General features: G+C 52.6%; 2 protein-coding genes across 2 annotated transcripts; one reads left to right on the forward strand and one right to left on the reverse strand.

The window, feature by feature from the left end:
- The first annotated feature begins 460 nt into the window (after window positions 1-460).
- LOC123189228 (F-box protein 7) lies at window positions 461-10,023 on the forward strand. Its single transcript, XM_044601598.1, has 11 exons — window positions 461-660; window positions 1,173-1,259; window positions 1,387-1,493; window positions 2,117-2,233; window positions 2,313-2,409; window positions 8,575-8,648; window positions 8,798-8,851; window positions 8,939-9,043; window positions 9,131-9,189; window positions 9,297-9,507; window positions 9,644-10,023. Exons 1-11 carry the CDS (start codon window positions 648-650, stop codon window positions 9,701-9,703), a joined length of 984 nt encoding a protein of 327 aa, XP_044457533.1. The 5' UTR covers window positions 461-647; the 3' UTR covers window positions 9,704-10,023.
- A 222-nt stretch (window positions 10,024-10,245) lies between these two features.
- LOC123189230 (acetyltransferase At1g77540) lies at window positions 10,246-11,410 on the reverse strand. The gene is made up of 2 exons (XM_044601599.1): window positions 11,027-11,410; window positions 10,246-10,598 (listed from the first exon to the last, which is right to left on the reverse strand). Exons 1-2 carry the CDS (start codon window positions 11,330-11,332, stop codon window positions 10,509-10,511), a joined length of 396 nt encoding a protein of 131 aa, XP_044457534.1. The 5' UTR covers window positions 11,333-11,410; the 3' UTR covers window positions 10,246-10,508.
- Window positions 11,411-11,842: the final 432 nt, after the last annotated feature.

The raw sequence follows: 11,842 nt of genomic DNA on the forward strand, positions 1-11,842 counted from the left end.
AAAATATTTTATAAAAACTCGAAGGATTGACATCCTTAAAAAAATATGCCACGCACTTGATTTGTACGAGTTAATCTCATGAGAATTTCTCCTAAGGATTCATTTGCAAATTTTTGCATGGACTCTGATCTCTTGGAAAAACTATTTGTGTTTTCATGCGATGCACTTTTTTTTTCCGAAAAGGATCCGAGTTTATTATAAAAGTTCATGAGAAGTACAAGCACCTCGAACATAATAGAAATTGCATCGAGTTCCCTATACCACCGGACATGATATAAATTTTGTTTTTCATGTGATGCAAATTGAACAAATGAAAATCCTACACAAGGCACATATAACACATGGCTTTGCAATATCTTGAAATTCATAGTACAAATTAAAGAGGTCCTAAATAGATAGGCTAAGTTATCATAACACGTCATCTTCTTACAAAAAAAAGGGAGGAACCGACCGGGTGCACCACGCTGATTATAGTAGTTCCGAGAAACAAATTTCCGTGGCTGTAAATATTGCAGCAGGAGAAGAGAGACACGAGCTCTCCCTCCGGAGGCCACGAGCCTCCCCCTCTGTTCGTCGTCCCCTCTCCAACGCCCGCGCGCCCGCCAACACCATTCCCCGCTCCGATTCCTCCGAATTTCCGGCTCCCCATGGCTTCCCCAGGTATTCATTCGCTCATTCCATTCGAATTCGTGGGCTTACGCGGAGAATTTTTGTTACTCTACCTCGTTTGTCTTCGGAAGAGATCAGCCGTATTCGTTGTTCAGTACGACGTGTCGGATTCCCCCTCCTCCTCCGCGCGCGGGAGGCCGCCGCAATCACGAGCGCCGGCGCCTCGGGGCCAGGAAGAGGCCCTGACATTGGCCCAGCCCCTCTCCTCCTATACCCGAGCGAATCCGCCTCTTCCCTCTCACCCCAGTGCCCCTAGGCAACCCACCATTAGATTCGGTATGTGATAGTATCTGTGAAGCGCTGCTGCCCCTCGGCGCTAAACTTGCCGAGCTGGGCGTGCACCCGACAAATTCGTTTAGGGTTGCTTAGGTTGGAGGATTGGGTTTCTGTGCTGTTGATCCTGTGTGTCTAATGGCTGGAGGTTTCTTTATTTTTGTTGCAGAATTTTGGATAAGTCATCACTTTGGAAAATTTGTGTGATACATCGTTTTCTTCTCATGCAGATATCTCCTTTGATATTCGCCCAGAGTTTAACTCATTTGATCATCTAAGAAGCACGGGATATATTTCAACAGATAGACCATGGTTGAGTAAGTACAACATTAAGTGGTTGCTTGGCCCTACTCTCATTTGCATTGGTCAATGACATGGCCATTAGCTTTAGCATAATGGAAGATTTACGAGCTTTCTGTGTTCTGCTGTTGATTTTGTTCACAGAACTATATGGAATAAGAGTTCCACCCGTGTCACCGTTCAACAGTTTGAGCAGTACGCCCGATCTGGCACTCATTCACCAGTGCTTACCTGATGAACTGCTTATCGAGGTGATGATTACCTATTTGTATGGGCTAAATGACACCATTTATTATCCTTTTGAATTTTGATGCATGCAGTTTAAATATTTTGCTAAATCATTAACTGGGTTTTAATTGTGTACCGCACCTGTTCTCAAATAGGTATTGTTTGAAAATGTGTGCGGTCGACCTTTTAAAATTCAGACCACTAAGATAAGCATAACTGTTAGATTTGTAACATGGTAATGATATAAATGGATTTGGCATCAAAAGTACCTGTACTGTTTTTCTTTTTGCTAAGATATACTTAGAAAAAGTACCAGTCAAATGATTTTATTCAAGACCATGTCAATTTTCGAAATAAGTACAAAAGAAAGGTAAGTATATCCTGGGCATCGAGAAAGTACCTGTACTGTCTTTTCTCTTGAGTGAATATTACTTTACAAGTCAGCATATCACAACATATTGGCATGAACACAATTTAATATCACTTGGTGCCTCATTCCATCATGACATCAGTGCGAGATTATTTTTGATAATATTAGATCACAGTAGTTAATCCATATTGCTTCGCTTATGAGCTTTGTGGCAAGATTATGGTAATCAATGTCATAATGCTTTGCTTAACTATTTTGTGGCAATATTCTCAACAGATATTTGGGAGAATGAGCCCATATACTTTAGGGAGGGCTGCTTGTGTCTGCCGCAAGTGGAAATATACTACACGCAATCCTACTTTTTGGCGGAACGCTTGCCTGAAAACCTGGCAGGTTACTATGCATATATATTTTTAGTATTTGGTTTTCACACTCGTCGTGTTTCTCAAACACCTGACTTTTTTATATAAAGAGGAATGGAATAGAGGCAAACTTCAGGATGGTGCAGTCGTTATATGATTCTTCCTGGAGAAAAATGTGGGTGCAGAGACCAAGAATCCGAATTGATGGTAAATATCAAGTAGCAGTTCTGCATTCGATTATATGATATGGTGCATTGTAGAATCACATTGATTTGAACAGGAAAATTGCTTTGAAGGTTAATATCGTTGTTTTTTAATCTGTTCAACCTGACCAGATGTGGCCTAGGAAATTCCAATTATTTCTTATTTCAGTAACTTGGGTCACCATGAAAACCAAGTAGGATTTGTGGAAGTTCTTTCTAGATCTTTGTGTGTCAGTTATTGTGCAATAAATAGGAAATTTTTATAAAGTGCTATTTAGATTCAGAGCATGGTAGGAGCTAGGGTTCTACCGGGTCTACGCCGGAGGTTGTAGGGGAAAGAGGGAGTTGGACGTGGACGAGCACGCGGCTGCCGGCGGCTGGGCGCCGTCGTGCGCGTGGGAGGAGGCGGCGGCGGTGATAGGAGGCGGCTAGGGTTTAGGGTTTCCGGCTCCTCTGGGAGCCCGGCAATAGAATTGTCTTATTGCTTAATCTCCAAAAGAGTCTTACATCTTGTTTAATAACCACGATGCTAATAAAAAAAAGATAACTTGTGGGCTAAGCCCCTAACTAAACCTGCCCAGTGGGCCTCCTGCGGGTATAAGTTACCCCGGTCATAACATCTCTCCTCGCCTGCGCAAACAACTCGTCCTCAAGCTGGAAGTCTGGGTAGTGTTGGCGGAACTCGTCGCGCTGCTCCCAAGTAGCCTCCTCCTCTAGAAGGCCAGCCCACTGGATCAACAAGTACCACACCCCGCGACGTAGCTGGGCCTGCAACACCTTCTTTGGTCCTGGAAGGAGGCGCCCGTCGGAGGTCGGAGGAAGCGCGGGGGTGGTCGCCGGTGGCTCCCCACGGAAGGGCTTCAACAGCCCCACATGGAAGACGTCGTGGATGCGAGCACCGGCCGGAAGCTGAAGGCGGTAGGCCACCTTCCCGATGCGCTCCAAGACAGCAAAGGGCCCGGCGTAGCGAGGGCCCAGCTTGCGCTTCGCGCGTGGGTCCAGGGACTGCGTAGAGAGGTGAAGAAGACGCAGCCACACCCAATCGCCCACCGTGAACTCTGCCTCGCGATGGTGGCCGTCGTAGTAGTGCTTGGCCAACTGCTAGGCCTGAATGAGGCGTTGCCGTACCTTCGCAAGCATCTCGTCGCGGTTGAGAAGATCGCCCGCCGCCTCCGTCCGAGCCGTCGCCGGGTCAACCGGCAGGATGGGCGGGGGCGGTCGGCCGTAGACCACCTCGAATGGCGTGGCGCGCAGGGCGGAGTGATAGGAGGTGTTGTAGCAGTACTCCGCCCACGTGAGCCAATCCACCCAAGCACGAGGACGATCACCTGTGACACAACGCAAATACATGGCAATCACCTTGTTGACGACCTCGGATTGGCCGTCCGTCTGAGGGTGGAAGGCCGTGCTCAGGTGGAGCTTCATGCCCGCCATCCGAAAGAGATCGCGCCAGACATGCCTCGTGAACATCGGGTCCCGATCGCTGACGATCGAAGAGGGAAACCCGTGGAGGCGGACGATGCCGTCGAAGAAGGCACGGGCCACGGACCCGGCAGTGTAGGGATGGCCGAGCGCGATGAAGTGAGCATGCTTGGAGAAGCGGTCGACCACCCTGAGGATGACGGACTTGCCGCCCACCTTGGGAAGGCCCTCGATGAAGTCCATGGAGATATCAGCCCAGACCTAAGACGACACCTCCAAGGGCTGTAGCAGACCAGCCGGCCGTAGTGTCTCCGTCTTGTTGCGCTCGCACGTCACACAAGACGGCACCCAGTCCCGGACCAGGGCCCGATCACCGGGGATATAGAAGTCGGCGCGGAGACGATGGAGGGTTTTCTGCACACCCTCGTGGCCGGCCGAGTGGGCCAGCAGCAGAACTTGGTGACGGAGGTCGTCGTGCTCCGGCACGAAGATACGGTGCCCATGCAGGAGCAAGCCATCTGCGAGGCGCCACGGCTCCTCCAGGTCGCCCGCAGCAAGCCGCTGCTGAAGGAGCAGGGCGTCCGGCGCGGCCGCGGTGGCCCGACAGATGTCGGTGAGGAGGGCGAAAGAGGGCCCCGAGCGGATGCAGAGCGCCGTCCCCTCAGAGTCGTCGACGGCGGCGTCGTGGTCGGCGTCGCGGCGAGACAGGGCGTCGGCCACGGTGTTAAGGCGACCCGGACAATACTCGACGCTGAAGTCGAAGCCAAAGAGCTTGCTGATCCACTGACGCTGCGGCACGGTAGACAACCTCTGGTCCAATAAGAACTTGAGGTTGTAGTGATCCGTGCGAATCTAGAACGACCGACCCCAAAGATAGGGCCGCCAATGGCGCATCGCCTGCACCAAGCCAATGAGTTGTCGTGAGCTTAAGATGGCGCACGGCGAAGGGCATGCTGAAGAATGCGAGAGGTCCATCGCCCTGATGAAGGACAACGCCGAACCCCACACCGGAGGCGTCGCAGTCCACGACGAACGGGCGGTCGAAGTCAGACATCTGAAGAACGGGACCCGTCGTGAGGGCCCCCTTAAGAGCCTCGAATGCCGCTGTCGCCTCCGCATCCCAGGCAAAGGCGTCGCGACGCAGCAGGCGCGTGAGCGGGGACGCGATGAGGCTGAACTCCCGGATGAACTTCTGATAGTACCCCACGAGGCCCAGGAAGCCACGAAGAGCCCGCGGTGAGTGCGGGGTTGGCCAGGCCGCGACAGCCGCCACCTTGTCGGCGTCCATAGCAACCCCCTCGGCCGAGATGACGTGGCCGAGGTAGGCGACTGAAGGCGTCCCGAACGAGCACTTCGAGCGCTTAAGATGAAGATGGTGCGCTTGAAGCTCGTTGAAGACGATGGCGACGTGCTGAAGGTGCTCCGCCCACGAGGCACTGTAGATAAGAATATCATCAAAGAAAACGAGCACAAACCGACGCAAGTAGGGGCAGAGGACGTCGTTCATCAAAGCCTGGAAGGTCGCCGGGGCGTTGGAGAGGCCAAAAGGCATCACCAAGAACTCAAAGTGGCCATGATGAGTCTGAAACGCCGTCTTGGCGACATCATCCGGGTGCATCCGCACCTGGTGGAGCGCGCCCCATGTAGCTCGTCTAGGAGCTCGTCGACCACCGGAATAGGAAACTTGTCCTTGAGCGTCATGGCATTAAGGGCGCGGTAGTCGATGCAGAAGTGCCACGTTCCGTCCGACTTGCGGACGAGGAGGACCGGCGCTGAAAACGGCGACGTGGAGATCCGGATGATGCCCAAGGCGAGCATGAGCGCGCACTGCCGCTCCAGCTCGTCCTTCTGCAGCTGGGGGTAGCGGTAGGGCTGCACTACAACCGGTGCCGTGCCCGGCAGGAGATGAATGTGGTGCTCCAGCTCGTCCTTCTACAGCTGGGGGTAGCGGTAGGGGTGCTGGCAGAAGGCCCTGAGGCTCGTCGAAGAGGTCGTCGTGTTGCTGCAGGAGGTGATCCAACAATGGGTGCTCGGGCTCGGTGGCGATCGCGGCCAGCTGAAGTTTTGGCATCGCTGGTGAGGCGCCCCCAATGTCCTCCCACTGGACGCGGCGGCCTAGACGCCAGAAGGTCATCGTCAGGGCGTCGAAGTCCCAGAGGATGGGACCGAGAGTCCGCAAGAAGTCGACGCCAAGGATGAAGTCGAAGCAGCCCAAGTCGATGCCGGCGCATGTGACGGTGAAGTGCTCATCGCCGATGGTGATGGGCACGTTCCGCGCCAGCACATGGCATCGGAGGCGGTCGCCGTTAGCCACCGTGACCCGAAGTTGCTCCCCGCCCATCGACTAAAGTGCTAAGCGGCGCATGGTAGCCTCGGGCAGGAAGTTATGCGTGGAGCCCGTATCCAGGAGGGCCACCAGGCGCTCGCCGTGAATCGTCACCGGCAAAAGCATAGTTCGCTCATCGCGGATGCCGGCAAGCGCATGGAGCGAGACCACGAGCGCCGTCGCTGGAGCGGGCGTGGGGGCGGCCTCTGCAGCAACTGGTGGCGGCAACTCGCCGAGCCCGTCGGTGGGTGTGTCCTCCTCGACATAGTCGGCCGTCTCCAAGTAGAAGAGGCGCGAGCAGACATGGCCCGACACGTAGGGCTCATCGCAGTTATAGCAAAGCCCCTGGCGACGTCGCTTGAGCTGCTTGGCCTGAGAGAGCCGACGGAAGGGCTGCGTCGCGGCCGGAGCAGTCGCCGCTGGAGCGGCCGGGGGCATCCGGCCCGGCACAGGTGCTGTCGGGGGCGGTCTGGCGGCCTGTCGGCCACCGTGAGTCTGTTTCGCCTACTGCAAGGCATGCGCGCGACGTTCGAAGGCGCGAGCGTAGTACATGACCGTCTGGAGGTCCTGGGGTCCCCGCAGCTCCACGTCCACGCGGATGTGATCCGAAAGACTGCCGAGGAAGAGCTCGGCTCGCTGCTGCGCCATCACACCCGGCGCGTGGCATGCCAGGGCCTGGAAACGGTCGGCGAAGTCCTGCACCGTGGAGGTGAAGGGAAGGCGGCCGAGCTCCGCCAGTCGGCTCCCGCAGATCGGCGGCCCAAAGCGAAGGAGGCATAGCTCGCGAAAACGCTCCCAAGGGGGCATGCCGCCCTCATCCTGCTCGAGGGCGTAATACCACGTCTGTGCGGCGCCCCGGAGATGATAAGAGGCGAGCCAGGTGCGGTCCGACGCAAGTGTGCGTTGCCCGCGGAAGAACTGCTCGCGCTGGTTGAGCCAGTTGAGGGGGTCCTCAGTACCGTCGTAGGTGGCGAAGTCGATCTTGGCGAATTGTGGCGGCGTCTAGGTATGACCACCATGGCCGAACGGCTCGGTGGTGCGGAGCAGCGAGGATGGTGGCGTGGTCGGTGGGGACCGGGGGTACCCCGTGGAACAGCGGGTCGGCGCGGCCCGTGTAGGGACCCGCGGAGCCGGACGGATCGCTGTACGGTAGGGTGGGCGTCGGCTGGTCCCTGGCTGTAGTGTAGACCGGCTGCAGCGATGACTCGGACAGCCAGGCCGGGAGCGGTGATGGCGACGGTGGGAAGCGGACCTGCTGGATCGGAACACCTCCTGGCGTGGTCGGAGCCGGCCCGGTGCTGGCGGCGGAGGGGCCTGCAGCGGCAGCGGCTGCTGCATGGGCGTGAGCGGCGCGGGGGGTGCCGCGAGGGCCGGCAACGGCCATTGCGGCCACTGCGGGGTGGTGGCGGGCGGCGTCTGCAGCTGCAGCTGGGGCTGTAGCGGCCCAACGAACGCCGCGGAAGCCGCCGCGTGCGGCGAGTACCACAGCAGGGCCGGCGGCGGCCCGCAGGGGCTGGCCAAGTACAGCCAGATCCCCTGGACTGCTGTGATGAGGTCGTGGAGGACCCCGGTGACGTCCTCCGGGGTGTAGATGGCGGCGGGCGGCGCGGTGGAGGGAGCCGGCATCTGGGCGGTGGGTGCGCCGGAGGTGGGGACTAGCGGCGTGGATGGAGAGGGCAGCGGCGCGGTGCTGAGCTAACTGATACCAAGGTGGTAGGAGCTGGGGTTCTACCGGGTCTAGGCCAGAGGTTGTAGGGGAAAGAGGGAGTTGGACGTGGACGAGCACGCGGCTGCCGGCGGCTGGGAGCCGTCGTGCGCGTGGGAGGAGGCGGCGGCGGTGACAGGAGGCGGCTAGGGTTTAGGGTTTCCGGCTCCTCGGGAGCCGGGCAATAGAATTGTCTTATTGCTTGATCTCCAAAAGAGTCTTACAGCTTGTTTATATAACCACGATGCTAATAAAAATAAGATAACTTGTGGGCTAAGCCCCTAACTAAACCTGCCCAGTGGGCCTCCTGCGGGTATAAGTTACCCCGGTCATAACAGAGCACTATATCTAACTCCTTTTTTTTCTTTACACACTTGAGCTGTGGGGCTTAATGACATAATTTCAAGTACAACATAGATATGTTAGTATGGCCTCTAGTGAGCATGCTATTAAAGGGGTATATTAGGTTGTTGATAGTGGTCAGTGCTCCCACTCTTCTTCATCATTTAGGTTATTACGTGTTAGTGTTGATTTCACTATGAACTTATCCTATTGCATAGATGGTTGCAGTTTCCTGGTAAATACTTCACCAAAGACCAGCTGAAAGGCGTTGCTTCAATTTCCTTAATGTCTTGTTATTTATGTGTTTGCTAGAGCATTTGTTATTCTAGCTGTGTTATCTTTGCATTGATGTTTGATACTTGCTGCTTCTCCAGGTCTTTATGTTAGTAGAAACACATATATTCATACTGGAATTACAGAATGGCAGTTCAAGAAAACTGTCAATGTGGTATGGTGTTACTCTCTGTTTATCTCAAGGAATTATTGTCTATTTTAAGACATTTTGCCTCTACATACTCTGTTCAGTAGGTTATATTATTGATTTTTCCTATCGTTTCCAAGTTAGTTTCATTACTAATATTTTTCTTTTGACTTCAGGTTTGCTACTACCGTTACTTGAGATTTTTTCCAACCGGGAAGTTCCTGTACAAGGTTCCTATTTGAACCTTTTTTTTGGTGAACAATATGATTATTGTTTGTGAAACATCATTTGATGTTCTGCTTTCCTGCGATGAGCAGATTTCCCCACAGAAAGTTAAAGATGTTGTCAAGTGCATGCATCTCCGAGCATCAAAAGGCGATAGTGTGTTTAAAGGCGACTATACACTGTCAGGGGATGGCCAGGTGAAAAATTGAGGACTGTCTATCCATTCTTGGGCACTGTCCAGTGTCCATCACTTGCTAACATTAGCTTCTCTTTCTTGCATGCAGATAGAAATGGCACTCCTATATCCTGGACATCGGTACACACTTGTTAGGATGCGCCTTAGGTATTTTGACTTGAATTTCTCTATGGGTCTTTAGGTATTTTGACTTGAATTTCTTTATTGGTGTTGGTACTTACCGCCTTACCTAATTTTGCACTAACATTCTGCAGGGTTAGAGGCACTACAATTGGTGCAAATAACAGGTTGGATGTCTTAAAGATCCTAACCACCGGGGTGAATGGAACCGAACTGGGAAACTGGAAAGGCAACATACTTGAACTTGTTGAGGACTGGGAGGAGAACGAGACGCACGACCCAGACGTGCCTGCTGTTTCCCACAGCAGGGGTTTGACTCCCTTTGTGTTTGTTCCATTTGAGGAGGTATGCGATATGATCTACGACTAAGTGTGTATTATGTTATTCATTTGGCACTGGAGCGGCTAGCTGGACCTTGTGTGATCTGAATTTCTATGCCAGGCATAGTGAATATAACTAACTTAAGACTTGCATTTTTCAGGCTGATACTTCAGTGCTAAACCTGCCGGTGGAGAAGATGGATTACTTTGTCCCTGGGTGAGCAGCACCTCCTAAAGGCAACCACCACGACGGGTAATGGAGATGGTCGATAATCTCATCACAGGCTGATATTATGATGCGGATGGAGAGGACCGGCTTATTTCGTTCCATACCGTGTTCATGTTGGAACGATATGTACATACACAGTACTTGTCTTGTTTCCTTTTCGGGTTGAAGGCATGTTGTATTATACTATATGCTATGTATGTTGCTGGTATAAAGTGGGCCAGAAAATAAACACCATATCCAAACGGGTGGAGGCACCCTTGTGTAACAACCGAGTTATGTATAATTATGGTTATCATTCGCAGCATTCCACAATTCTCAAGTCTGGCAAATGATATCAGGGTGTCTCTACAAAGTTATGCATAATTACATGTATCCCTTGTAGTATTGCATAATTCTCGTGTGAATCTGAACACTATTTCGCCGCTGAATATATGTGTGTGTGGTTGTCCATCGAAAATATCATGAAACTTGGGCCTGAACCATGAAAACATCCACCGAATATGTGTTTCCGGTCTACCGATGCTTGTACACGGATGAAAACGAAGACCTGTTTCGCGTTCCGCATCAATGTTCTACACGGATGAAAACGAAGACCTGTTTCGCGTTCCACATCGACTGCTCGATGCTTTTACATGAATGCCATGAATCTTAAGCTCAATAGTCGCAGCGATGTAGGGCTTACAAGGGGCGCGTCGCCATGGTTGATCAACCGGGCAACTGATTATTCAGTGATACACTAACATAGCAGCTGAGCACACCCACAGCTTTTGAGGTGAGCACACGATTTACTTGTTCTACTACATGCTACTGCTGGTGCTGCTGTGTTTGGGCTCGTCAGCCTTGTAGACAAGTTCGTTCCACGCCGGATTGCGAGGGAGGTACGTGTCCTGCAGTTCAGGGAACAGGCATCAGGGTCAGCAACAGCTGAAGAATAAAAATGTTGAGACGATTGCAGTTCCCAAGCACTTCAACAACTTGTTTTGCGACGAGCTGAAGAACTATTAGCTCGAAAATGGAGATCTTCGAAAAGAATGTTCATGTAGACATAGCCAAGCTGCAGCTGAAGTTACGGCCCAGATAAAAATGCTGACCTGAAGAAGTTCAATCAAATCCCCTAAATCTTGAATCGCGAGTCTACGCGAGAACAGTCACAATCAGTATTTCTATTTAGCTTATCGCTACCGAGAAATCAATCACGACTCCGTTTTCATTTTCTGGGGCAGATATATCATTTAGCGCTGACCACCGAGAAACTCACGGAGCAAGAGTTGATTTGGTCTTCGGGGCAGAGGAAAGGGAAGAGGGGCGACCGTACCGAGATGTAGGAGCAGGCGGGGATGACGCGCATGCCGTGGCGCTGCGCGTGGGCAAAGGCGGCGTCGCAGAGGCGCGCGGCGAGCCCCTGCCCGCGCTTGCTCCCGGGCACGTACGTGTGCACCATGTCCATCGCCGCCGGGGACGCGCCGCCGCGGACGGAGGAGGCGCGCGGCTGGACGACGAGGCGGTACTGGAGGAAGGCCTCGCCGTCGGGCGTCTCGAACTTCCCCGCCTCCTCCCTCCACACGATGCTGTCCTCCGCCGCTCCCCGCTCCTCGCCGGCGCCGCGCTCGTCGTTTGCCATCGCGCTGTGATTTTCTGTTCGTGTTTTTGTTTTCTTTTGGCTGTACAAGTATTCTGTTTTGTGGTGTTGCGACCAGTGAGTGCGTCAGTTTTTATACATACACACACCCAGCGCACACGCACGTCCTGTCCTTACGAGCACATCTCAGAGATTGAATCCGTACATAATTTTGAGATCGATAAGTCATCGTATATGTTTTCGTAGTAGATGGAAAAGTCCCCTTTCACTAAGCACACATCGTTATGATAAAATCATCATATACGTTTTCATAGTTGATGAAAAAGTTCCTACTCACTAAACACACATCGTTAAAATGTTTGAAATAAATTTAGAAAATACGAATATCAATGTCAAGTCTAATACTTAAACTCTGACGGATGAAAATATCTTCTCTTAACCATTCATCGTAAGTTGTTAGTTAGTATGACATGACTTGCTTGGCCCAAGGAGGCGCAAAATAAAGCAAAATTGCCTCATCTTTATTCTTATAAAAAAATCGAGTTGATGATA

The sequence above is a fragment of the Triticum aestivum genome, chromosome 2A (genome assembly GCF_018294505.1).
Source record: "Triticum aestivum cultivar Chinese Spring chromosome 2A, IWGSC CS RefSeq v2.1, whole genome shotgun sequence".
In the NCBI taxonomy this organism is placed as follows: Eukaryota; Viridiplantae; Streptophyta; class Magnoliopsida; order Poales; family Poaceae; genus Triticum; species Triticum aestivum.

Bases quoted from the DNA above. Each gene is read 5' to 3' on its own strand.
- LOC123189230 (XM_044601599.1), bottom strand. From the start codon at position 11,332: ATGGCAAACGACGAGCGCGGCGCCGGCGAGGAGCGGGGAGCGGCGGAG. The intron at 10,599-11,026 runs GTACGGTCGCCC...CCTGAACTGCAG, and splicing joins CCGCCTGCTCCTACATCTCG to GACACGTACCTCCCTCGCAA.
- LOC123189228 (XM_044601598.1), top strand. The intron at 1,260-1,386 runs GTAAGTACAACA...TTTTGTTCACAG, and splicing joins AACAGATAGACCATGGTTGA to AACTATATGGAATAAGAGTT. The intron at 9,190-9,296 runs GTATTTTGACTT...AACATTCTGCAG, and splicing joins CTTGTTAGGATGCGCCTTAG to GGTTAGAGGCACTACAATTG.